This window comes from Podarcis vaucheri (genome assembly GCF_965113315.1).
Source record: "Podarcis vaucheri genome assembly, chromosome: 5".
Classification (NCBI taxonomy): Eukaryota; Metazoa; Chordata; class Lepidosauria; order Squamata; family Lacertidae; genus Podarcis; species Podarcis vaucheri.
In genome coordinates, this window is record NC_138763.1 from 37,899,644 (window position 1) to 37,927,371 (window position 27,728).

The 27,728-nt window shown below is 40.1% G+C and overlaps 1 protein-coding gene across 3 annotated transcripts; it reads right to left on the reverse strand.

Moving 5' to 3' along the window:
• Positions 1 to 27,387, reverse strand: UBXN7 (UBX domain protein 7). Of its 3 annotated transcripts, none has more exons than XM_082221841.1 (11): positions 27,121 to 27,386; positions 21,722 to 21,869; positions 19,302 to 19,369; positions 16,507 to 16,572; positions 12,286 to 12,398; positions 7,417 to 7,563; positions 7,167 to 7,257; positions 6,458 to 6,585; positions 5,348 to 5,738; positions 4,843 to 4,922; positions 1 to 4,156 (listed from the first exon to the last, which is right to left on the reverse strand). In XM_082221841.1, the coding sequence occupies exons 1-11, from the start codon at positions 27,191 to 27,193 to the stop codon at positions 3,995 to 3,997; spliced, it is 1,467 nt and encodes a 488-aa protein (XP_082077967.1). In that variant the 5' UTR covers positions 27,194 to 27,386; the 3' UTR covers positions 1 to 3,994. The 3 variants fall into 3 exon arrangements, with proteins under 3 accessions (XP_082077967.1, XP_082077969.1, XP_082077968.1); XM_082221843.1 differs by having other exon boundaries at positions 27,053 to 27,125; XM_082221842.1 differs by lacking the exon at positions 16,507 to 16,572 and having other exon boundaries at positions 27,121 to 27,387.
• Between the last annotated feature and the right edge of the window lie 341 nt (positions 27,388 to 27,728).

Genomic DNA, 27,728 nt, shown 5'->3' on the forward strand with positions numbered 1-27,728 from the left:
TTAGTGAAAAGGTCTGCTTTATTTCCAGGATCAAAATATTACAGTAGGAAGGGCATTTACACATATTTATAAAAATGCAGCAATTGTATATATATATATTTATATATATGTATATCAGAGGTTGCCTTGAGTTTGGTCCCTCCCATCACAGCAAGCTGAAATCTTCTCTTCTCCCCACCCATCTTAGAATTCTCATAATTACAAAGGAAACAGCTTCTACTGAAAATGTAGCAGATCAGTTTTACATAGCTTAAGCTATAAAGTTTTAAGATCGCAACCCAACATTAAAAAGTCAACCAAATGTCTTGAAGGGTACCATAACTTTGATTATAACAGTATCCAAACCATATGCTCCCAGCTTAAATAGTTTGTAATTTAACACCTCACCCCCCCATAACCTGTCATTCTATTTTTAATTTCAGAATTCTTTTTGGAATTTGCCTTTCAGTATTATTCCTGTAGCATTATTAGTGTTAACGTGGTACATCTATATACATTTTGGAACATTTCCATGTGCTATGCTTGCCACTAAAAACTAGCTTCACAATCCTTGTTTACCTGTGTTGCATCAAAGACCTCTCTCTAAAATCCAGGTTTCAGGAATGATTTGATAGTGTTGCAGTGGGGGGGGGGTGGAGTGGAGAGAAAAGGGTATCAAAAGCCTCCTACGTACACATTTGCTTCTTCATCATAAGCTTCCATAGCAAAGCAAATCCACCAAAGGAACTGAATATGAACCTAGGGCCCTGAAATGAACTAAAGCACAGTCTTGCTAACATTGAAACATTAGAAAAGCTATTCAGGTTAACACAGTGTGGATTATCTTGTTAATAAATCTGCAGGCACCTGGAAGTAATCAAAAACTACAGTAGGTTCAAATGCACAGCACAGCTTAAACAATTTGAGTCCAAATATCTTCTTGAAAAGTACATGCTGAAATACAAGGCCTGTAAGAGCACACTATTAAGAACAGTACAGTTTAAAGTTTCAAATTGGTACGCCTTTTTATTTATATGCTGCTTTTCTGCTCTCAAGGCACTTTTTACAGGAACACTGGTGTCAAGACCTTCTCACCCCAATACATTGCATATCTTAGAACAATTCTGTATCATATGCCTGTTAAGCTGCTGAACTGCTTCAAGGATACAGTAAAACATAGGAAAGATTAAAAACCAATTCATCTGAAATACCTAGTACGTAGAAAAGGCATTTTAAACCATCAGTAAGTTGCCTAAATGGTGCCTCAGAAACTCAATCTCTCCACCCCCCTGCCCCATTCTCAGTCTCTCTTTAGAGCTTGATATGTGGAATAAGGACAGCGAGAGTTTGCACAAATTGTCTACTCCCTAGATCTTACAATCCATTCAGTAGGATCTGATCATTCAGAAACCATGCAAGTCACTTGTGTACTTTGAAAGATGCTGCATAAGAAGTAAACTGCCGAAAGAAGCCTAGCTTAATGACTAACAATGACTAAAACCAAAAGGACGCTTACCTAACCCATTTCAAAGCATTTTGTAAAAGCCACCTAAAAGCAGTGGATTGTAACCAATGGCTTAGCAGACAGTGCTTCTGCTAGCTCAAGTCTGGCTACCCAGTTTTCATCAATTCCTTTACATACTGCAGGCCCCACTCTGTTCTGGAGGGTTCCCCAACCCCATAAGCAGCATCTGGGGAGACTTAGAAGGGTAGGGACCATCAGTGAAAATCAGGTGCCCCAGCTTCCACAAGTGGAAGCACTTCTGCTAAAGCAAAGCCACCACTGGATACAAGCCAGCTTTAAATTAAATCTTCTGAGGAAAGGGCCAACCTACTGCTGGTGAAAAGAGAGTGGGAAATGCACATAAGGCTCCTTATGCTTGGTGTACTTAGAATGAATGCAACAGTTATGGTCAGTAAGCAGTGAAAGGCTTGCACTAACCAATGCCTAAAAGGTTTAGCTGGGGAATAAGTAAGTTGGTGTTGACTATGGGATGGGGGGTGAGGACAAAGTAATACTATTACAACTTGGCAGAATTTTATCCAACCAAGTCATACTCAGAGTAGAATCACTGAAATTAATGAACCTAAGTTAGCCATGTCTATTGATGTCAATGCATCTACTCTAACATTGGACACAACCCATTGGACCTATTATGAGTATGACACCCAATGGATTCAGTTCTCTTTCCATAACTGCACTTTGCGATCTAACCAAAGCAGTAGAGTGCAAACAGTATCTTCTCCTCAGAGTAACATGCACCTTACAAATATATAGGGTGAGTGTGTGAGTCTCTGTTTTACAAACTAGTAACTAACCAGGCAATTATTTGACTTTACACTTTTAGTTTTAACAGGTAATGTTGCCTTTCATCCTTCGCTAAGATCATCAACTATGGAAATCAAATGTATGCTGGCACTGGTGTTTTTTTTTAAAAGAAGTTTCGGGGGTTTGTCAAAAGCTAGATTTCTTAACCAGCACTCAAGTATGACTCCGGTAATGTACTTTATTTGTGAATTTACACACTGCCAACAGTGTGGTTCTTTAATTATGGCCTTTGTGGTCAAATATCCACCAACACCTTAGAGAAGCAAGGGGTTAATTTTTTCCGCTGTACAATGTAGTATAAGCATTTTAATCTGCATGAATGATCCTTGATAAGGTCTATCAATGGCAACAATATAACCATCTTTTGAACTGGGGTTCGATTACAGCAAGTTTTACCAAGCCGAGGAAGCCACACCATACCTACCGTAATTAAATGGACAATTACAACAAATAGTGGCAAGTAGCTGTCTGAACAACTTGAGCTTCAAGAACACCAATATTACTGCTTGAAACTATCTTATTTTATGTTGTTAGCATCTTAATTTAACTAAGCATTTTTAAATTAACAGAAGAGCACAAGAGAAAGGCTTTCCTTAGAGCCGAGTACCTGTACAAATACACTGAAGCCCAGTGTTGACAGAATTCCAGAAAGGTACAGTTAATGAAAACAGCTTTTGAGTTATGACAGAAGAGGTTTAATAAGTTTTACATTCATGGTCAGTACCTTGCCACATTCCACGGATGGTAAAATCCTGACAGAAGATGAGAATCAATCCCGCATTCCCCCAGTTTTAATTGTGACAAGGAAAGAAGAAGCCCTGAAGCTATAGACCAAGCACAGAGGGTTAGGAGCACAACGGTTAGATTATACTAAACCTACTGACTACATCACCTTCTTTTAAAGCAACTCATCCCATCTGCAACAAAAGGAACACATACAAATAAACTCAAACATATGTTCTAAGGTGGTTCATTTTGCACCTTTCTGGGAACTGTGCTTGTGATGACTCCCAAAGGGCTACAATGGGCAATGGATCTTCAGCTGTTTCCATATTTTTCTCCACATGTGGGCAAGACTTTTGACACAAGCATCTGGGCATGTGCTAACTGCATTTAAAGTCTGTGTGCATGCCAACCTGTGGCAAGTCAGTTGTGTGCACTTGCCACCGCATGCAGTATTCGACTTTCAGCATATGTTGGTACCCCAGGGGGAAAAAAACTTGTTTGTCATTGCATGCTGAAAACCTAATCCTGCACATGGCAGTGGGGACTAAAAGCTTTCTCAATGCAGCTAGCACATGCTAAAATGTTTCTCTAAAGAGAATATTTGGTCATGTGACCGGTTGAAAAATAAAATATATTAAAGAAAATATATTTCTTTTTTTCTGAGGGGAATGAGAAACTTTTCTTATTCTGGCTGTTCAGTGCCCCCAGCATGCTTGATATACAGACAGCGCTTCTGATTTTGATACAGCAAACATGCCTTCCTCCAGCGTCAAAGCCAAGCAAACCTATCCTGTTGTTTCCATATGGTTCATTTGCTAAGAGTAGCATGAAAGGAGAGAGAGAAAAGAGAAGCCAGCAAACTGCTGCCTGATTTCAGCTCTGTAATCCCATGGAGCCAACTGCACACTGGTGAGTTAATATTGTAGGCAAAGATAACATGGGTGGGCAAGGCTGGGAGTACTAATTCCTTTCCTGCACGAAGACAGTCTCTTGAGGACAAAGACCAGCCTCCTGTAATGTGATGTCATAGTCCAGATGGGAAAGTTTCCTTCGAGGAAAGTTGGTGAGCAGTTCAAAACGTTCATTGGGGTATCCTTTCGACTGTACATGTTTGATGAGAGCCTGGAGAGAAAGCAGAGACCAGTGTCTTAATGATGCAGCACCAAAATACAACAGGGTGGTATCCAATACAGTTCTTTTAGCACAAGGACTGTGCAACACAACTTACCCTCTCTCCTAAATCTGTTCTGGGGTTTCCCAGCCCTAGAACTCTCCCCCAACCCTCCAGAGAAGATTTGGGGAAGATGTAGGAAGATGAGAGGGACAGGAAGTTCCACCACGCAAATGGAAATATTGCACTACTTTGCTGGATACCGTAGTTTTCAATGCAATGTATGACAACTTATTATGGAAAGCTACGTCAGCAAAAGGGCAGCAATCGCTGCTGTAGGTCTTTAACCTACACTCTGATGGCATTGCTGTTATCATGGCATATACTGTGTTGTGAATGCCTAAGTTAGCAAAAGGTAGTATGAAGAACAAACAGCCCAATTTATCTGGAGCAGGACATTTGGACAGTAGAAAACTCTAGACAAGAATTTGGGATCCAGTCTTGGATAGAGACCTGACAGAAGACGAGGTTGTTAAGAGGTGGTTAGAAGTCACACATGAAAAGGGAAAGCATATGTTGTACTATAAGAAGTGTAAGTGGGGAAAAACCAGGTAAACAAAAGCATGTCTGAAATGCACACAGAGACTGGAAAGGACATTAAGACCAAAAAAGCAGTGATTCTTCAATCGCTTCTTACCAGAAGCTTAGCTTGTTCAGGCAGTGAAATTTGTTCCCTCTTCCCATCTGGATACCTTAGCATTAGCTGTGCCTTTGGTCCTAATAGAAGAAAATCACAATTAAAACAGAATACACGAACAGGCTTTCTCAATCTGTGTGCTGATAATTTAGTACATATCAATATGGAAATGTACACATTTCAAAAAGTTTCGAGTTCATGTGAGGGCTCATAGCTTAGTGGTAAGCTACATACTTTGCATGGAGAAGGTCCCAGGTTCCATCTCCAGTGAAGATACACTTAGCAGGGTTGGGAAAGGCCTTTGGCTGAAACTCAAGAGCCACTGCCAGCCAGAGTGGACAGTACTGGGCAATATGGACCAATGGTCTCACTCACTATAAAGCAGATTCATATTTTAATAACTATTCCTTCACCACCAGAATAAAAGCCCCATAATGGATTTAGCAGACTGAATATTTAACATTAGTTTTTTTAATGATAGGAAACATTTAACCACCACACTTACCGTTCACATTAAGTTCCTCCACTGCTGCTTCTGGCTTAGCCCCAATCTCCTCTACTACCCCAGAATCCACGCAAGATAGTCCTCGGTGGTTTGTTACCACCTCTGGTTCAGTCCTTGCTGTGGGCTCAGGTTGGGGCCTTCTGCCTTCCTCTTTCCTACAGCCCAAATCCTTATGTGGAGATTTCCTAGACTTGGCAGGATTCTCTGGCTCATCATCATCAGAACCACAAACAGAAATAAATTCCTCACTTCCAGAGAAAAGCTCCGATTCAGACTCTTCATCTGATCTGCTTTCCTGCTTGACTTGGTCAGAGTCAAAATGTGTCTCCTGCAAAGATGCTCTGATGGCAGCTTCCAACTGGCTATCTTCACTCGCATCAATGAGACTCTCCTAGTTAATATGACCATAAAGCAAAAAGGGAGACATTATATTACACTGAGAAGTAGGACAGAGACAACAGAAAATTATTCCTCCTTTCTATGAATACTTTTGCTTACAAAGCAAAGTATTACCTTTTTTTGGATGTTAATGTGGAGCATGTCATCATCATCATCAATACTATGACCTGTCCTCCATCAGAAAATCCCATTAGGATATCAAACATTTCCCAAGAAGAAATTGGGACTTCTCCCCACATTACGCCGCCACCACCACTTGCCCACTCACCCCCCATCACCCTGTGGACACTTGCCTGGTTGCACTCCATAGCTGCTGTCGCCGCTTGCCCACCTAACCACCCTCCCGCACCATCCCACCGCTGTTCACTTGCATGCCGTCTTACTGGCTTGTGTGTATGAGTGCCTGCCACTGCACTCCACAACGCACTGCCCCTCATCTGTGTGCCACTGCTGGCTGTGTGCTGCCACACACGCATGAGGAGGGCCGCAGTGATGTCCTTCCGGAAGTGGCACTATACTTCAGGAAGCTTCAGTCCTCCTCATGTGTGTGCCTGTCTTTTGGTTCCCTGCTCTTTTCTGAGCTATTGGCTGAAATCCGGGGACACCCCAGGATAGAATCATAAGCCAGGGCTGCTTCCATAATTCTGGAATGTCCCAGTAAAAATGGGAGAGTTGGAGGGGCTCAACAACGATTATAATTATTATACTCACAGAACGAGAACGCTTCTGGGGAGGGCTAGTGGAATGTCCATCCAGTTGTCCATGCTCACCTAGGAACCCAGTCACTTGGTCCAAAAAAGAAGTTACATCTAGTTGGTGCCACTCAACTAGCTTCTGTCCTATTTAAAATAGTAATAAACCATACTTCAGTAATTGGAGTTTCAAAATATCAGACAGAATGAAACAGTAGCAGACGGAATGAAACAAAATAGAAACACTGACTTTACAGAATTTACATTTGCAGTGCAAATATGCTGGAGATTTTAACTCATATGTGTTATTTAAAGAGGACTCCCAACATACTTGCAAAACGATTCTGTAAAGGGAACAGCAGGATCAATTCCAGTGGCTGGAAAGTAATAAATGCTAATCTTTCTCTTAACCCCAGATATCAAATAACCAACTGCACCTCATGGACTTAAAGTAACATGGGCAAAAGAACAGTGAACACTGACCCAGCTAGATCATACTCTGGTCCTGCATTCTAAAAGCCGTCAGATGCCTCTGGGAAGATCATGAAAAAGATGAGAAAGCAAAATCCCTCCCTTATTTGAGCTAAATGGAGATATACCTTGAAACACAGCAATCTTGATTACAAAGAAATCAGCTCCCAGTTTACAATCATTTCTAAAGGAAAGTTTTTAGGTATTATTTATAAAATACCCATAGCTGCAATAGAATCAAGTGTTTCACCTCTTACCTGTCCTAGGGTCCAGGATAGACACATAAGGGAAGTCTGCTAGTTTGTAGAACTGTATGTATCGTTGTCCTTCCTCACTGTCGTGGTACACCTATGGAACAGCCAAGATTTCCTTTTAAATGCTTGAAGAAGCAATTTCACAATATAGCCCAACTTGGAGCCACAACATAGCTAAAATAAAAATTAAATGTAACCCAGATACTGGCTCTTTTACTAAGCTTTTCGTCACTGAGGAAAGCAGCCTTCCCACCTGCCAGAAAATGAAGTGTTCTCTGATAAGGTTTTTCACAGCCTCGTTGCTCCAAACGTCACGGTTGAGACACTGACAGGCGAAATCTTGCACATTCTGTATGTTAATCATGAGCCACTTGTTCTGCATCTGACCACACTCCTTGGCCTGAAGACAGGAAACAACAGTAGGAACATTAGCCAAAAATGAAGGTCTAGCAAGAAACAATGCCAGCAATGACGGCTTCTACTTATTGTGGCAGGCTTCAATCAGGACTCAAAAAGGTAATCTGCAAACCAGCCTAACAAGCGGTGTGCAGGGTTAGAGAATTCTGCAGGTCAACTTGTCTTACTAAAGATCACACGGTGATTATCCCAAACTGCTGAATGTCAACATGTCAAGCATAAGAAAGTTTGGGGAGAAAGCAGGGGGGGGGGGTTGAGGTATGGAAATCCAAACCCAAGAGTGGAACCTGAATAAAACATTATGCAATGAAGAACAGGAAACGAGTTATATTGATCTGACCGCAAGACAGACAAGTCAATTCAAGAGCCAAAATTGTGGTGGATTGGCATTATTGATAAACTAGCAGTTCCTTGTTCCATTATTCATTCCATCTGGTTTTCTGTTTGTATATGCTATTTTTTTAATATTATTGGAGCACCAAGAGCCACTTTCTGATGGTAATTCAGACTGAAAGTGGGGGAGGTGGTAGGGTTTGAAGTTGCAGGAAGAGATCTTACTGGTTTGAGTCACAAAGCTGGCATTGCCTGATTGGTTGGTTGCAAGTTAATGTAGGAGTTTGATCAAGAATGTAATTCTGATCGCTGAATTGCCATACCTGTTGAAAAAAAGAGTGCTATATCAAAATTTGGAATGCTCATATTTCCTGAATAAATAGGGGGGAAATGGTTGGGCTTCCTTAAAAGAGATTTTACTCATGGGTTTGCACCAACTGAATTCTTCACAAAAAGGAAACAAATCCTGATGATTTTGCTTTCTGGAAAATAAGATTTCACTTTGTAAAAGTGAAGTATCTGATCTATTGACTACTAAGTGATCAACAGGATAAATTGTGGATTGCACACACTGTCAAATCACGCTTCATAGCTTTGCTTTGCAATACTTTTGCATGGGCCAGCAAACAAACAAGTCATTTCTCCCAATCAAAGAAAAAGGGTGTTACATACGAAAAAGGTCTTGAATTTTAAATATTACCACATTTTAAAATGAACATTTGGTACTAGATGCTCAAAAAATAAGTGTATATTAAATAATCTTTTAGTTGTATTATGTGAAAAGTATTTAAATCATTTGATACACGAACTATTTGACTGAATCCAAAGTCACCTAATTCAAAGTTCCACTCACACAGCAGGGCTTACCCTTCCTCTTCTTCCCTCAATCTGTCTGAAGTGTCCTCAAGTCTCTGGAGCAGGTTTTAGAAAGATACAGGGAGGAGAGTAAAGACCTTTTGTGTGAGTAGAATTTGTTCCACTTGCACACAAACACCACTGAATACAACCCTATGTTTTTAAGATTTTATTGGCAGACTGTAGGCATCTAAGACTGAAAGCTGAAATAGTATTCTTGGATTAGAATTACTGCTTACACCTAAACAGTGAAGTGTGGACTCCTCCTGCCAACTGCTATTAAAATGTATGTATAATTTATTGTTATAACACAGCAATTTTCAAAGTTAGTATATCTTAGAAATTCACATGGTGCAAACTCAAAAATCTCTTTAAATGTGCAAACTTAGTGCTCACATTGTATATAACTAGTGAATTTGCCAATACATGAATTCGGGGTAATGTATTTTGCTTCTATAACCTGTAGCAGACTGATATATGGTTTATGCTACAATAATAGAAGCAAAACATCTGCTCCAATTTAGGCAAAGTGGCTGTAGCAAATTTTCAAAGTATTCCCAAAAGGACATGGATGCTTGACTTAATAAATGAATTTAATAACTGAATTTTAATAACTGAATTTCTATTTTTTGCTCCGCACTGCTACAGCCTTAGCATATTTCCTGTTTTCTCTCTCTCTATAAAGCTACATTTTATAAGGGCATGAAACCCCTCAACTCAGAGAGATGGGCATAAATGAAAGAAAAAAAATGACTGCATCCCAGCTTGAGCCGATAGGTTGCTGATTAAATTCTTAACTATACAGAGAAGGCAAAGGAAATTTAGAACATACCAAGTTGTTGAAGAAAAAGAAGCACTCTTATCAATCACTTCTACGCCACTTTGCAATGTATAGGATGCTTTAAAACTCTTCTCAAATACCGTATAGCCTCACAACTATCTTATCAGAAAGTTTAGTCTGAAGTACTGACTTGGCTCAGAGTTACCCTTTTAGCTTACTACCAAGGAAGGATTTGAAGCTCATTTTCTCATGTGTGAACATGAGAAACAATAAAAGATACTGGTTTCTTTTTGCTTTAACTGATATACTGCCAAATCTGTCTAGATCTGGAAGAAGATAGAAGGAAAGCAACTCGAAGTAATTAATGTTACAGAATATAAACATTCCTAAAGCTGTGATGGACAAAGGGCCTCCAAGCTCAACAAGACACCACCACTGATGCACCAGACTACCTCTGCATTCACAGTTGTTTAGAAATATGTAACTGCATACTGGGTATCAATGGTGATAAAGTGCTGGGAATTTCCATCTGCTTCCTCTCTTCCCCATTCCAATACATGGAAAAACCAACTCATGCCAGTGGTCTAGCTGTGTGAGCTGTTTATGTAAAAGAGGAAACTCTTGTGAAAATGTGGCTCCTCTTATGAAGCAAGAAAACTATGAGACGGTTGTATCTCATGCCAAGTTTCTTCTTCTAATGTTTATCATAAACAAAATAACAAAATGCATTATTTATTATTCTATTCTTATCCCACTTCTCCTCCAAAGAGTTGAAGTGGCACATAATGCTCCTCCACATATTATCCTTGAAACAACCCTGAAAGCAGAGAGTTGGCGACCAGACAAAGATCGCCCGGTGAGCTTCATGGCCGAATGAGGATTTGTTAAAAGTACAGTACTGCTTAGAATCAGTAAAACATTTCACTCTTATTTTGCCTAAAATGATTTTACTCATTAAAAGGTTTAGATTCTAAAGGTGCTTTCAATGCAATACTATGAGGTTCCAGCACATAACGTAGAAAGAATTGATTGGAAAACGTGTGTTGATATGAATTAGTCTCCCTGAAGTAGAAACCCACTAGAATCTTACTTTGTAAATCTCTATCGTATTATATAGTAAACAGGGTGGGGGAGAGTAGACTCTGCCTAAAGGAACTATACAGCAAGCAAGAACACAAAACATTTTAATATAAAAGGCAATGCCAGATCAAAAACTGAAGGAAAATTGATCAGATGCAGGTATATGAAGCTTTATGAGGAACGACTCCATTAAAGACACAGAAGTTAGAGGCAGATTTTTACTCAGGACAGAAAGAGGTGTCATGACTGAGAGTAGGAAATACTACCACAAATTAGAAGGAACTGGAAGAGGATGACAGAATGTGAACCTTTGAAACCAGCTACACTATCGACCTAAGAGCAGCTTATACACAATTTGTTCAATACCCCTTGTTTCAGGAGCACAAAGTCGGGGCAAAAAGTACAGCAGATCTTGGTAGAAAATGATTTCTGAAAGTGGTTTCAATGATACGCAGAAATGGAAGGGTTAGAAGAGTATGATGTAATTTACACATAAAAAATATAGAAGTTGTTTAAGTTCTGCAGCTGCAACAGTAATGCTACTTGCAACCAAGGATATGAACATTTAGGAATGCATCCTTGACCTATTCTGCATACCCAACAACTAAAGTTTTTTTGATTAACATTCAGTTTTGTTTAGTTCATATTAATGCTATATAAAATAGGAAGGGTGTTTTGTGAGCCCTCTTTAATGGGTGTAAAGTGTGTGATAAAAAAAGGTTTTTATGACAATTATTTAATGTTATCCTACTTTGTTCTTTAGCTACAGATATAAACATACTTACTTATGTGCAAATTCCACTGAAAACTCAATGATATAAGAGGTTAATTAAAAACAAGACAGATAATTTACCAATCAAGCACACTACTGCCTACTTGTTCACAGCAGTTCTTCAGGATTTCAAACAAAGATCCTTGCTAACCCAGCCAAACAGAGACCCCCAAATATCAAGGATTCAGCTTGTGACATTATATACTTAAAGCCTTCTCTACTTTGGACAAAACTCCAAATATATCAAAACAAGTGGCCGATAGAAGGATTTGACAAGCCTGACAAAGAGAAAGAGCAACACAGTTTCCCAATGAATAGAAACAGGATTTTCCCATCAAATGGAGCTACGAACTGAGCCAGAGTATTTCCAATCGTATTGGGAAGGGCCATAGCACAGTGGCAGAGCATCTGTCTTGCATGCAAAAGGTCACTGTTCAATCCTTGGCATCTCCAAAGAGGCCTGGGAATTGTCCCCCATCTGAAACCCTGAAAAATTACTGCTAGTCAGTGTAGGCAATAGTGAGCTAGATGGACTAATGGGCCTAACTCAGTATAAGGCATCTACTTATACCCCTAATTAGTTACAAATATACATATTGCTCAGTTATGGACAACACATCTTAAGAAAGGGGCAGGGGGGGGGGAGAGGATATAGAAGATGGCAGAGGAACACAACTGCAGAAGGGTACTTTTTCAAAAATGAATTCAAATTGCTTAAAAGTTGCCTTCTGTGTCCAAGTTACATAAATACAACTCGTTGCCATCATGCTTAAGTGAATTCTTTAAGTATCATATTGAATTATCAGGCTGCAAATGTACACATATTCACATGCAGCTGGGCCCCGGCTACCACAGAGAAACTATACCAAAGCTCAGCAACCTACCGTTTCAAAACTTCCTTTATGCATCAGATCAATTGGAGGCCTGAAGAGATCTGCAAGGGTGGTGAGTTTCTTGTCTATTGCTCCTCCATTCCGCAACTCTTGTTCCTGCCGAACTGCAGAGCCCAGAAGAAGAAAAATAGGAGGTGAACAACATTTTTACTCCAACATGCTAAACTGCTTTTGGCAACTATAAACAAAACATTTGTTAAAAGTGCAGAAAGCTTGTTTTAAAAGATGAAAACAAGGGGAGAGTAAGAAAGTATAGAAGTCACATCTTAACATACTAACAAAGAGTTGTGGGGAATTTGAAAGCTTGAAGACCATTTTATGACATATTGGGTTGGCCCTTATATGGACTTTTGAATTTTTCCTATGAGCCAACATGACTATCATTACTCTTAGTCTGAAGCATCTTTTTTATTATCCTAAAATATTTTTTTCTGCTAGGTACTCTCTCTTGATAGCCCACTATATATTTTTAAGCATAAGTCTCAGAGCGCAATATTATACATTTGTACTGAAAAACATGCCTCACTGGCCTCAATGAGACTTACTCCCATATAAGTGTCTATATAGAATCACAGCTTAAGCATTACTGAAATATAGCTCTTCATCTACTGGTAAAAATGCTCTTTTTAATTTTCCTCACTTTAGTGTTAAGAGCAGCATGGTTATATTTTAAAAGCTTAACTGAAAATTCTACATGAGAAGTGTTAAGGGTGATTTCTTTTCAAAATAAGTTTATATAATTGCCAACACACATGGACGTGGGATTATATGCACATCACCCCATTTCAACTTATCAAAATAAATACAATTTGCTACCAATAAGTCCTCTTATGGACTTACCAAAAGGTAAGGCTGATTGTAAGACTTGAGCTGATATTGGGAAATAGTGATGTTTTAGGTACCTGGGTCCCAAGCTACAGTATTTAGGGCTTTGTATGCTAGTACTAATACCTTTAATTGGGCCCAGTAGCTCAGTGGTAGCTAGCACAGTGCCTTCAGGACTGGTGAACACATGGTGCCATCAGGCAGCCCACTGACCAATCTGCAGCCAAATTCTGTACTAGCTGCAATTTCTGGACCGTCTTCAAGGTAAGCCCAACACAGAATGAATGGCAGTAGACCAGACAGAAGATCACTGGAGCATAGAGTATAATGGCCATGCTACCCCAGTCTAGGAGGAACAGCCAAAGCTGGTGAACAAGACTAAACGGGGCATAAGCAACCCTAGCCACAGAGGCCTCTTGAAACTCCAGTGACAGATTAGAACCCAGGAGTACTCCTAGACTATGGACATGTGCCTAAAGCCAAACTTGTGTATAGTCAAACCTCACTGGGTTCATTGGTGGAGGGACTGCCAAAGTAGTTTCTCCTGGAACTGTGCCCCCTTTCTCTTTTATTTTTTCTTTGGTCCCACACATAAAGCTGAATGTGCACAAGTTGCGGGCTTACTGTTTAAATTGAGAAGGGACAGTAAGGTCTAATATTTAGCCCACTTTGGCAACACTAAAGGCTATTTCCATTTTAAGATGGAATATTTTAATAGATAATCTGGGAGAAACACAAATAGCAAAATCAGGCAGAATAATAAACTACAGAAGACTTGACAGAATCTGGCAATCCAAAGCGAACAGTTACATAGATGCAAATACATTTGTGACTATGAAGCCTTGTTAAGACATTACCCTGTTAAATCTCATATTAAGCTCTTAAGTATGTTACCTACCTTGAATATAGCAGGTTGGGATGTAAACCAACCAACCCTGAGTGTCACTTTCCATACTTCACGTGTTCATAGGCAATTTTATTTACATAGTCTTAAGAACTAAACCCACACACCAAGAGATCATTGACACCTTGTTTCAATACAGAAAAGTATGATAAAGCATTTTTGAGGGACAAGGAAAAACATTTTTGATGTTAAAATGAGGGCTGCATCTGTTACAGCTGATCAAGAGTCATGAATATATAGGACATTTTTAAAAAAAAAAACCCAATTAATTGAAAAGTTTACTTCTAAGAAGACTAATGCAACAAATACCTGAATTGACAGAATCCTGATAGCTGTAGTGTTGAACTCTGAGCAATACTCAAAACTAATTGAAGCTTAAATACCTGAACTAGTACATGAGACACCATCAAAAATGTTTAATTGGTACCACATCTGCTGAATAAGGGTGAATGAGTTTTAACTGTATGAGCTACCAAGATGCGTGTGCGTGAAAAATGGTCTCACGTACATTGATATGTGTGAACTCCCCAACTGTGGTAACAAGAAAGGGGATGGTGAACATCTATCTGAAGAAGAGATGGAAGACAATTATGATGACTAATTTGAAAATGAACAAGTAAGACCATACATGCCCAGGACAAACTAAATAAGCATTTCACTTAACATGTGAAATTGCAATGTTTCTTGTGAAGTTGCTATAGTTGACACTGCCTTGCACAAAAAGCAGTGGACCAGACTCAACTCTATGGTATGTCATAGGGAACATTCATTTCCCTGGTGTGTGGATGTGTCATTTGGGGTGGTCTAATGCCATTTGTGATAGCCTAATAACTATAGATCAAGGTCATTGCTCATTAATGTCCTTTGCACAAAAACAACTTTTTGCCTCAGAGAATGATGATGCGTCACAAAGGGGAGTTTCTCAGTGACAGAGATGTGATGTAAAGTATATTGGCTATTTATTCAGTAATTTGTTGAATAAGGAACTGGGAAACAACTTCAGTATAATAAAAAGACAGTAGTAATTGCAAGGTCAACAACACCTGTTTTCCAACTACTAAGGTATAAATCTTCCAAAATATGACATTAAACTTTATTCAGCACACTTGGCACCAATTTCAGTCCAAAGAAGGCCAACATTATTTTATTTCCTCCAAAAGTTTGGAATTAAACTTTTGGCTAGCAATTTCCCCTTTCTTTTATTTATGCAAACACACCACAACCATTAACACAAGCTTTTTTTTCTTTTTTCTCTTCTTTCTTTAAGTAATCGCCCAGGACGATATCTACCTTCACCTCCCTACCCCCTTTTATGTTGTTATTTCAATGTATATCATGCTATGGCCACACGGCTAATGCAATAAAAATCTATTATTATAACACAAGCTTTTATATGACAAAATATTTTTACAGTGGTGCCCCGCAAGACGAATGCCTCGCAAGACGAAAAACTCGCTAGACGAAAGGGTTTTCCGTTTTTGAGTTGCTTCGCCAGAAGAATTTCCCTATGGGCTTGCTTCGCAAGATGAAACGTCTTGCACTTTTTTTTAAAGCCGCTTGAAGAGGCGCAGTTGCGACGGACCGTGCTTCGCAAGACGAAAAACATTGCAAGACGAAAAGACTCGCGGAATGAATTATTTTCGTCTTGCGAGGCACCACTGTAAAACAGGAATGGTTTTATTTATTTCTAGTAGAAAAATATACGAGGACTGGGTCTTATTTCACTTTGTATAGGGTTTTTGCATAAGCAACATGAAGTAGCAAGAGCCCACCCAAAAAAGATACAGAGACCTCCATGGCAATTCTTAGGACAGCTTAGGTGACAGGTAATTTTGGGAGTGGGGACGTTGTTGCCACTGGCAAAATGAAATGTAGACTCTGGATTTAATAAACCATGCTGCAAAAGAAACCATGCTGCTGCCATTAATTTGGTCTCAAATCTCAATTTAACTTTACATCCAAAATTTTTATTTAATTGTTATTTGAGAAGATGCAGTTTCTTTTTGTACAGTTTTTTCTTTTCTCTCTTTATCTTGACTCTTTTTCCTTTCCTTTTTCTTCTTTGTCTCTGCTGTAAATGATCTTTTATGTCAGTATTTTAAATCAATAAAGAATATTAAAGAAATAAAAATCTCAATCTAACTACACCATATCTAACAACTGCAGCCAAAAAGTGAACAACTTGGCTGGCTTCCATAGACTGTTTTTGACCTTCCTGCCCTGATGCAGGGGGCTCTTTTTACCTAAAAATTACAGACCTCATGTTTGTAATGCATATGTGGCTATGTTATACATATATGGCTACATGAACAGCCCTTAGTGGGATTTCAGGTTGTTGTTTTTGTGTATATCAGTATGCAGCTCCTGGGTGGGGTACACAATGTGGCCCATAGAACAAGTCTAAGGGATCCACATTGTTAACCTCTATAAAGCCAATAAACAAAGAAAATGGCATGTGAAGACAATGATTCACAGATACCTACTTGTTTCTGTCTGGAAATCCCGAAAACCATCAAATATTGAACGAGCAGGTCTGCGTCTTTTTGGAGCTTATCAAGAACAGAATTTAAAACTCATATTAGTCATAAGAAACCTCTCAATGGAACTGATTTGTGGTAGAAAAGGCTGAAGCTTCAAGACAGATTTGAACTCATGGTGACCAGGTGATTTGAGAATACCAATAATGCATTATGTTAATATGTTACACACATGTGCCCATCAGGACATGATGTCCATGTTCCTGGTTATCAGGGTACTTGTAGATGTTAAATTATTTTAAATTTATAGGCTGCTTTTCTGCCTGAAGGCCTTTGAAACACATAAAAACAACTAAAATACAAAAATATGCAACAAAGTATCATAGAAATAATAACACCTGGAACAGCGAGATATATCAGCAAAATGCAACATAGCAATAGAAACTAGCAGCAAAGACCCAGGCAGTAAAAAAAACCTCATCCAAAGCAAGTGGTACAGCAAAATAAAGTTTCCCCAGCTTGGTGAAAACTCCAACACAAAGCTCTAGGACAGGGATGGGGAACCCTTTTCTATCCAAGAGTTGCATTCTTACGTTGGCAACCTTTCAGGGGCTGCATACCAGTACTGGAGGCAGAGGCAAACTGAATGGAGCAACAGATAGGACTTTTAATATGTACAGTAGACTAAAGTCAGAGGTTTCTACAAATATTCCTCTTCATCCAAACAAGAAAGAGACAATATCTACTTCAAAGACATATTAAGGCCAAGCAAAAGCACTCAAGGTTGATATGGAGCAAGTCAAGTGAAGACTATGGCTTGTGGAATGGTTGTAGCCTAGGGAGAATTCCAGGGGTCAACTAGAGAGCCATAGAGAGCAGCTCTCAGCCTCTGGGCCTGAGTGTCCTCTTCCACTGCTGTAGGAAGATTGTGGAACCCTATCTGGGTGCTAGCACTAACTGGGTGCTACCCATGTAACCCCCAACTGCACTTCTGATAATGGCATGATTGCAGCATATGCTGCTTGACCTGATCTCACTATACTTAATGGAGGAACAATTCCCAGAAAAAGGTAAAAGCATGATTTTGTCCTATTTGTTTAAGCACATGCTATTTGCTAAGGCAATTTCTCAAAGTGGATTGAATCAGGAATTAGGCTATGCTCGAAACATGACACCATTTGTAGTAGATTATAATGCATAGCATAGCTGGTAAGCCAATGAAAGCATTTGCCACACTCTTTTTGCACCCAAAAATTTGTGTCATAAATGGCAGACGACAGCTTTAGGGAGAGTGAGATTAGTTCTAATAACAATTCAATCTAAAAAGCAATGTGTGGCCAATTTTGGGGGGGCCTGTGGACACATTTCCAAACTGGAGTAATGGCACCAAACACACACACACACACACACACACACACACACACACACACACACACACACACCATGTCATGGACCTGTAACACTGCCTATAATATAATGCTTTTTAAAAATCTAATTTCAGTGGAGTGAGGAAATGCTGTAAATGCATGGGAAGGTTTCTGCTGGCACGTGTGCCCGTGGTGCACCATGTGGGTGACCCTTGACCTATCTTGTTTCATAAATTAATTTTTTAAAAAATAAATTTATTTTTAACAATATTGGCTATCCCATTCAAGTGAACAGCATACATTACCCATATTGTAAGCATGCAGTGAATGTCTATGTTCTAACTGTTGTACTTCATTTTGCTACTTTAGATGCTTTATAGCAAAGACACCTTAAATACATTTATTGGGGCACCTTAAATACACATTATTATGACATAGGCTTTTGCAGAACCCATTTGCTGTTATTTGCAGCAGGCTAACACGGCAACTGTTCTAACATGTATTCAATACATTACTGCAGCAAATTTATTTATGGCACTTCACCTGTAAAACTGAGGTGCATCTTATGTAATATCTTATGTGATGAATCTTATGTCAAATGTTAGTTACCACCCCCAAGTCTGCTGATTTCCTACAGTTGTGTAAGCAGCTTCATGTAACTTCAAGGGCTTCTCACCAGATCTTATGTTGACTTATGACTGCAAAGATACTTTTCAGTGTGTAACTTATAATTATCACATGGCTTCCAGTCATCAAACCCAACTGGCCTCTAGAAAATGCATTTCTCATTATATCCCAAAGTAGCAGCCTTTCCTTAAAGAGGCAGGCAGCATTTACTATTCTACTATTCTACTAGATTTTAAGAATACAGCTAATTGGTTCCCCATTAACTTATTAATATAATGGAAATCTATCAGTACATAATTTTGGAAACTATATTTAGTGGAAGCTATCATGTAAATCTTGGATTTCGGTTTCTAAAAACTCTCAGCTGCAAAATACTTAACAGAACACATTCCACAGCTGCAATTTCTTATGAACACATGTTAACACCATAAATTACTATTTATTTGCAACCCTTCAGACGGAGTATTTTATTATGGATATTTTACTATAATGTTTTATTGCAAAAATTTTACTAGAAATTTACTTAGCAGCTAGCATTGACATTTTGGCACCATTCCCTATCTAGAAAACGAGAATAGCAGCAGCAATGAGTATTTGAAATATCATTCACAGGAGTACCAATTATGTATGCTTAGTTGACAGCAGTGGGAATATGACTTTTGTATAAATACTTCAGTACTGCAAGAGCACATGCTATAACTATAGAGAGAGCAAAGGATATGAGCAACCTAGACAAAAGGCAGTTTGGCAGAGTTCTTCCTTACTACAACATTTGGAAGGGTAAACATTAAAATGAAGCTCACTTACCACCAAATAAAGGCTCAGGTTCTACCAGAATTTCCTGTTTTTGAGGAATAGGTGCTCTAACTTCATCTCTATAAGGATTAGAAACATAGGTTTTTGAATATGACAGAAAGAGCTAGACTACATGCCCAAAATAGGACTATATTCATTTAACTAAACCAATACTTGGGGTCTACAATGCAGTAGAGGCAGAGCAGCATAGGTGCTAACTATGTTGTACAAGGTTTGAAAGTGTATTATCGGAATGGAGATATTCCTGGTAGGTATCAAAGTAAGGGTGCTCTTTAGTATATATGAAAAAGGATTGACAGTTAACACATTTTTGTGAGAGCCACCTCTTCTGCTTAACCTATAGATATGGGAATCTTTAGCTCCCATATCTAAGGAGCTGCTAACATATCTTGTTAAATGGCGATGACAGCTCGAGATGCTCAGAGTTGTACAAAAAGGTAGTGGGGGAGGAGGGTAATAATATGAGGAATATAAGGAAGTTGCACATATAATGACATATACAGTGGTACCTCCGGTTAAGTACTTAATTCGTTCCGGAGGTCCGTACTTAACCTGACACTGTTCTTAACCTGAAGCACCACTTTAGCTAATGGGGCCTCCTGCTGCCACTGCGCCGCCGGAGCACGATTTCTGTTCTCATCCTGAAGCAAAGTTCTTAACCTGAAGCACTATTTCTGGGTTAGCGGAGTATGTAACCTGAAGCGTATGTAACCTGAGGTACCACTGTATAGGGAAAGCGTAGGTGCATGTACAGGTGTTCCTGACATAGGCAGAGGGTCTGGAGCCCCACGTGCATAAGCAAAATATGCCTAAGTGGGGAGCACTCTCTAAAACGCCTCTAAACACCATTTCCCCCTGTTCTCCTGCTTTCTTCACAAACAACTCTCTCTTCAGCTGGAGTTGAAGCTCTGTGGCTGGCTGGAGAATGTGTAGGACAGAGGCTGCTGTGTTACTATGTGTCAGCTGTTAAGTGGGGGGGGGTGAGCAACCTAAGCAAAGCCCCACTATGCCTCCAGTCTGTTTGGGACTTCCTCCACCCTCACTGAAGTCCTCTTTGGGTTCTGGGGAGGATCTCCTTGCAAGCCATGAGGACTCTACAGCAATCTCCCACCATTTCCTGGTTTGAATCTATTTATGTCCCAGTGCCATGCACACATGCGTTCATGTGTTAGTTAATCATGCACAGGTTGGGGGACACCTGTAATTGCAAAGGTCTTGCTGGACCCAGCCCCTATTTCTAAACCCACTTTTTTGTTTGGGAGTATGAATAACACATGAAATATTTTTTCTAATTTGTGTTATTTGCCTCTGTCCACATGCAAGATTTATTTTAAAAATAAAATCAACTTTTCCCTTCTTGCTATATAATGCCAAAATCGTGCTTCAATTTATTTATTTAGGACTGCATCTAACATTAGAGTAAAAGGTAAAGGTCAAGGGACCCCTGACCATTAAGTCCAGTCGCGGATGACTCTGGGGTTGCGGCACTCATCTTGCTTTACTGGCCGAGGGAGCCGGTGTTTGTCCGCAGACAGCTTCCAGGTCATGTGGCCAGCATGACAAAGCCGCTTTTGACAAACTAGAGCAGCGCACGGAAATGCCGTTTACCTTCCCGCTGGAGCGGTACCTATTTATCTACTTGCACTTTGACGTGCTTTCGAACTGCTAGGTTGGCAGGAGCAGGGACCAAACAATGGGAGCTCACCCTGTCGTGGGGATTTGAACTGCCAACCTTCTGATCGGCAAGCCCTAGGCTCTGTGGTTTAGACCACAGCACCACCCACGTCCCTAAGATTAGAGTAGACTTATGAAAACCCATTTCTGCGTTGTGAATGAAACCCATTTCTGGGTTGTGTCTTAGTTGGATACAACATTCATTCATTCATTCATTCATTCATTTCCTGCCCTTTCTCCTAAGGTCCTAGGGCAGGTTACAGAATTAAAACACAATATTTAAAACAATGTAAAACAACTTGCAATCATAAACATAAGCTGGGTCCTTAAAACATAAACTTCAAGTGTTACGTATAAATAAATGTATTACGAGCCACCCTATAAAACAGATTATTTAGGCAACAAACAGTATGTTCAACTGAAACAACTTTAAAATGTAAGAATAATACTGTAAACAGATGTAGCCTGTCTACAAGTGGAGGGGGGAGGGAACTGATTAAAGTTAGTGCTAAATATAGCACTGTATGAACTGTATCCTGCCTGCACATCTGCCTTCCCACTTCTGACATGTGCAAATTGCAACCTGAACTAAACTGTTAGATTTCTAGAACAACAGTAAGATGCAAGGAGTTTAGTAACTGAAACTAAGAACATCTACAGAAAAACATGTTGATATCCGCCATTTCCATATTTTAAAGCAAATTATCCATCCTATGGATATTCACAAAGTTACATACTCTGCATGTGGTCGAAGGTTTGATACACTTGCAGAACTAGTGCTGGGCTCCTCTGCTATCCCTCCACCATCAAGGAACATAGTGACAGCCATTTCCAGATTATTGTTGCATGCTTCAAGCATATGCTTGCCTGCACTTTCAGTGGCACCTGTGATACAAAGAAAAACAACATTAGTGCTCAGATTTTAAAAACAAATTGGACAATACATGAGATCAGAAAGGTAAGCTTTTTTGTTTCTTAACTAAAATGACATTTCATAATACATTTGCTTTGCATGCTATGCTCTTTGAAATACCCAACTGAAACAGCAGCCTACACAAATGAATGAGACAGAAATAGATTACCTTTCCCTCTTTTGTATCATGGTTAGTCATATTATTATTAATACTTATTAAAATTATATACCACCCTTCATCCAAAAATCAGTGTAGCTTACAACAACAAACAGCATACGCTGTTCACAAATTTATATGAGCAGCCAATTTTCAGTAAGACAGTTCACAGGGCATTAAAATTTACAGTGTCGAAGACCTTAGTCAGGTCAATAAACATCATATACAGGGGTTGGTTTTGCTCTCTGCATTTTTCTTGAAGCTTTTGAGCAGTGAAAATCATGTCCACTGAAGGTTGAAAACCATTTTGGGATTCGGTTTGCTAAGATCCTTGCAACAATTTTGCCGGCCGCAGCTAACAAAGATATGCTTTGATAGTTTCTGCAATCTGTTTTATCACCTTTTTAAAAAAGGTTGATAATTTTGGCATCCCTAAAGTCTACTGGGATCTCCTCTCCCCCCCAGATTTTTTCGATGAGCTTGTGAAATTGTTGCGTAAATTCAATTCCGCCCACTTTGAAAACTTCAGCAGGTATCCCATCAGGTCTGCTGGCTTTGTTGTTTTTCATTTGGTTAATAGCTGTACACAACTCTCCCAGATTTGGAGATACTGCAAGCTCATCTCTAATTTGTTTTTGCAGTGAGAGGGCCTCAGCAGCTACGGGGAAGTTGCTGTTAAGGAGATGCTGGTAATGTTCTTTCCAGCGCAATGCAATAGCTTCTTTATCTTTTAGAAGTGTAGTACCATCTGTTGAGCAAAGGGGCATTTACTGGCCCACAGATTATCTTTGTGGCTTTAAAGAAGCTCTGTGCATGTCGGCTAAGTGCTCAATCTCTTGAAGTTTTTTTATCCACAAGGTGTTCTTTAGTTCTCTGGTTCTTCTTTGAACTTCAGGCTTAGCGTTGGCATAGGGTTTTTTCTTAGTGGCACAGTTTCTATCTCTTTGCCAGATCTAAAAGGCCTTTCTTTTTGTCAATAATGTGTTCAATCTCACTTTCATTCTCATCAAACCAGTCCTGGTGTTTCTAGGTTTGGTATCCAATAGTTTGTTCACAGGCTGCAATAATGAATGTTTTTAGTCCAGTGTTCCTAGATGTTATCAGGCAACTCCGAAAGAAGCTGGTCCTTAAGAGTCATTTGGAAGCAATCCCACTTTAATAGGAGCTTGAAGGTCTTGAGTGTTGATTTTGTGCCTTGGTTTCCTTCCTTGAAGTCAGCATTGAGGTATAATCTTGATAGCCATAATGGAATGTATTAATCAGTGATCTGTCCAGCAGTCGTCGGCACTTGTCATAGCTCTGTTAAGGAGCACATCGTGGTGATCTTTAGACAATTACATAGTCTAAGAGATGCCAGTGGTTCGACCAAGGATGACTCCATAACGTTTTAAATTTATTTATTTTGTTGCAAGAATGTGTTGGTAATAACAAGGTTGTGTGCTGCACATATAGTCAGAAGTAAGATTCCATTCTGGTTGCTGTTGCCAATTCCTTCTTCCCAATAGTCCCAGGCCACAGATCAAAATGTCACCCAACTCTTGCATTAAAATCACCCAGGAGGATAATTTTACCCTCCTTAGATGTCTCTGATAGGATGGCACCCAGCTGAGAATGATTTTTTTCTTAATGCCTTCATCGGCATCCGATCTTCAAGTTTCTTGAAGCACTGCAATATCGAAGAATTCTCTTGCAATGGTGGCAGTCCTGTGTTTGGGATGCTCATTACCAGTGTTGTCTAATGAAGTCTGTATATCCATGTTCCAAAATTCAATTGTCTTTTATGACCACTGGGGAGGCAGACAATGTTTACGGCATCTTTTCTAGCCCTCCCCCTTTTTGGGGTGAGCAGAGTGGATCCTAAATAGGACTGCTATGTTGTGGATACAGCTGCCAAGCTACTCAACTGCCTCATTCCTTGAATCAGAACGAATGAATCTGTGTCTACTGCCCATCTGCTGGTTGATGACTAGGGGCTTCCAGATTTCATGGTCCTGCCCCCGTTACCATTTGCCAATTGCCATGGGCCTTTTTTGGGTTTGGGATCGGTTTTTGGATGATGCCTGTGTATAATTTGTTTTATGTGTGTAGATCAGTGCACGCTGACCAACACAGTGTCTTCACAGTAATACTCTATTCTGATGGCATGAGTATCACGATGACAGGTAGATTTTTATCTGCTGCAGCCTTCATCTGCCTTCACAGCCGTTGTAACATACTGCTTGTTATCTTCTGCCTGTTCTGTCGCTGAGGACGTCTAGGATCATTCTAAAGTCTAGTTCCTCCCTTTTGACCTTAACGCCTTGAGTGACCCTGCTGGGAGTACAAGACTCCCGACAGCTTCACTCACAAGGGTCATAGGAATGTGCAAGCCCAATCATCACGACAAGGTGATGATCCAGTGGGGTAGATCATCATTAAACAAGGCGGAACAATCAGAAGTAACTTGGGTGGTCAGTTCTACTTCACTCCCATGTAGTCCAGGCAGAAATTAAAGGAGTAAGTGAATATGGTGCCTCCCATAGATAAGGTGCCTCTTTGCTGGGGCAAGGACTCTTAGCTATATTAAAATACCCCACAAGCATAGGGGATCATCCAGCTCAGTGCACCATCTCTCCTCTTTTCATGAGCTAAAACAGTTAAACCAGTCCTAGTATGCCTTCCCAACAAATAAGTTCTCTTGATTTAAGAGGATATGCTTCAAAGTAAAAGAGCTTAAGATTTCTGCCACAATCTCTAGTTTGTACTATCTAGAACTTCAGCATAGAATTAACATACACATTGAGGTTGCAGATGCAAAACTTATTTTCAGCTCGTACATTAGTTGAAAACAGATATAAAACAATTTATATTTGTATCTAAACAGTCTTCCATTTTACACCTCTGTGCTTTGGATCATGTATGATGAGCTTTCATTTAAATATGGCCAAATTAAGAATTCATCATTAACCCTTAAACAAATAAAACTATTTTTGTGTACTTTTATTATCTCAATGGGCATGAGAAAATTGATGAACAGGATTATGCATCCCAATTAAGAACTCTTCCCAAGGGACATTTTTCCTGACAGACAGATAACAGGGGATAAATATTTTCTTGGTATATACTAAGATACATTTGTCTCCTTTTAATAGATGATATGCACTTCCTTACATTGAAAGGAAGTTAAATAGTGAACTTGACCTTTTCCTTTTACTAAAAAGGCAGTATGATTCTGTTTTCTTCTCTTTACTTAATTCTACATTCTAAATACGTTTAAGATGTGGAATTTAGTAAAATAATTATTCTCAGCCACAATACTTAATGTAGGCCTGTCATATTCACTACAGAATTAACACAGCAGCAAGTAATAACACTAGAATGATTTACAACTATACAGTGTAGTAATATTGTAATTTTTTGTCCCAAACACAGCAAATCTGAACTTACAATAAAAGAAGTTAGAAAAAGTACAGTCAACTGTATCTTTGTTATTCAACACACTTTTAGAGATAATAGTTCCCCACGCCCACAAAGGAGGCAAACAGAAAGTTCCAATTACATCAGTAGACTCTACCCAGTAAAAAAAAACCTTCCTAACAAACAATAGCTTGCTAGGATAAAGGGAATACTCAATACTATTATGGTCACTTAGGAGTTCTAACACCACATTTCAAAGGTACATTAGCTTCCCTAGGGTAAAGTTACTTTGACGTTAAGGATTCAGTAGCACAGACCAATTAAAGCAAGGTGATTTAACTTGGTGCAACAGATTATGAAAACAAAAAACAAAGATCTGCCTCTTGCAGCACCAGTTTAAACTGTTCATGTAATCTAACAAAGTTTACAGGGCAATTTTTTGTATATCTACTCAGAAATAAGTGCATGTAGAATTGCAGCCTTAATTTGTCAGTGAGTCCTAGAAAACATAGAGGGGGGATAACTTCATCTCAGGAAAAGGCTGGAAGAAGGTTGGAGAAGACTGCTAAGTGGTGGCCTAAGAGAAATTTGTAAAATTATGAACAATATATAGACAGTATTATCAGACGTTCTACTCTTTCAAGATTAGTATTCAAGATCATTAAAAAAACTGACAGGCACTAAGTTCAAGACAGAAGATGGACTTCTTTAAACAGTTCACTATTAATCTATGAAATGCCTTGCCACAAGACGGTCACTAACCTTAGAAACAATTAATGTGTTGCCACTAGCTGCCTCTCCCCATGTCCTCAAACATCCATTGCTAGGGTGCATGTTACATTAGTAGAACTGTATTTTGTTGTCTTTATTATGTGCGTTGCCTAATGCATGCAGTTACAAATTTTCTCAAATACCCAGATATAAAGTGGTCCTGTAGAAATTGTTTCGTAAGTATCTGATAAGAATGAATACTTCTGTGGGACAGTCTTCCCCTCACAACTGTAGAGAGTAGGTATACCCTTCCTTATCTCATTATCAGCCAATTAAAAATGGATTTTTGCTCTACTGCATTACTTGTGTCAATAATGACTCAACCCAGCAGCACAGAAAGCCAAAAAAGAAGGGAGGTCGGGAGAGGAGCTTTTATCTCAGGAAATGAAAGGGGACGGGCATTTCTAAGCGTCAGGTCTCGGTCTTCCCTCCACCCCCCAAAGGCAACGATCAAGCCTCAACTCCCAACTCCTGGACGATGTCACACTGCGGCCCGCTTGAGCGCTCTCCTTTTCGCTCTCTGCGAAAGGCATACTCGACCCCATCTTATGCCCCCCCTACCTTCCTCCACAAAGGAATTCCCCCTCAACTCCCCGCTGCACATCGTACTTGCCCTTACCCGTAGCAAAGCACAGCCCCGGGCCCCTATTTCGACTCCCTCCACACAATCCCGTTTTCCACAGGAGAACCGCCACCCCCTCCCCGCTCCCCCCGCCCGCTCCCTCTGGGTCTCTCTCTCCTCTCTGCCTGCCGCCAACTCCGTCACAGACGTCGCCCTCCTCTCCTCTCCTCCCCCGGCCCCAAGCAAAGCCCCTCTTCCCCCAGCCTTACATCCCACCCCATAGCAGAAACGGCTCCAGCCCTCGCTTAAGCTTATTCCGGGTTTTCGCGCGCCTCACCCGTGATGGCGGTGAATTGCTGGATTAACCCCTTCAACGCTGAGGCGGCAGCGGAGCCCCCGGGCGCCGCCATCTTGCCGCCTCTACCGCCGAACAACAACACCCGCCACCTGCCGGCTGCAGTGCGCAGGCGCAGAACCACCGCACCCCAGTCTCCCCTTGCTCGCTTTCAACTTCAACAGTCAAGCTTTATTGGGAGCGCGACGTTGTGAGACACAGGGAAGAGGAAGAGGGGTTCTGTGTGCCGATGCTCGCGCTCCTGCCGTCCGCCCCAAACAGATGGCATCCCAGTTGCTAATCGACGCCCTCTAGCGGCCGGCGGATTGCATTTCCCCCTAAACTCGCGGCCGGCGGAAGCCGCTGGGAGATAAAGTGGAATCCGAGGAAGTGGCAGCGCAGTTCTCCTGCGGGACTCGGGGCAGGAAGAAGGCGCTTTATGGCAGCTCACGCCTGTTGCCATTTCTGGGTTGTGTCATTATTGACACAAGTAATGCATATATTTTTAGCTAAGGTAAAGGTCTAGGGCGATATATTATTATTATTATTATTATTATTATTATTATTATTATTATTATGTATTTCAATCAACTTGTTTTTATAATTGGTTG

Excerpts from the sequence above, each read along its gene's own strand:
- UBXN7 (XM_082221841.1), bottom strand. The coding sequence starts at position 27,193 with ATGGCGGCGCCCGGGGGCTCCGCTGCCGCCTCAGCGTTGAAGGGGTTA. Across the intron at positions 21,870-27,120 it reads GCAATTCACCGCCATCACGG|GTGCCACTGAAAGTGCAGGC; the intron begins GTGAGGCGCGCG and ends TTTGTATCACAG. Across the intron at positions 5,739-6,457 it reads CCCAGAAGCGTTCTCGTTCT|GAGAGTCTCATTGATGCGAG; the intron begins GTGAGTATAATA and ends CATATTAACTAG.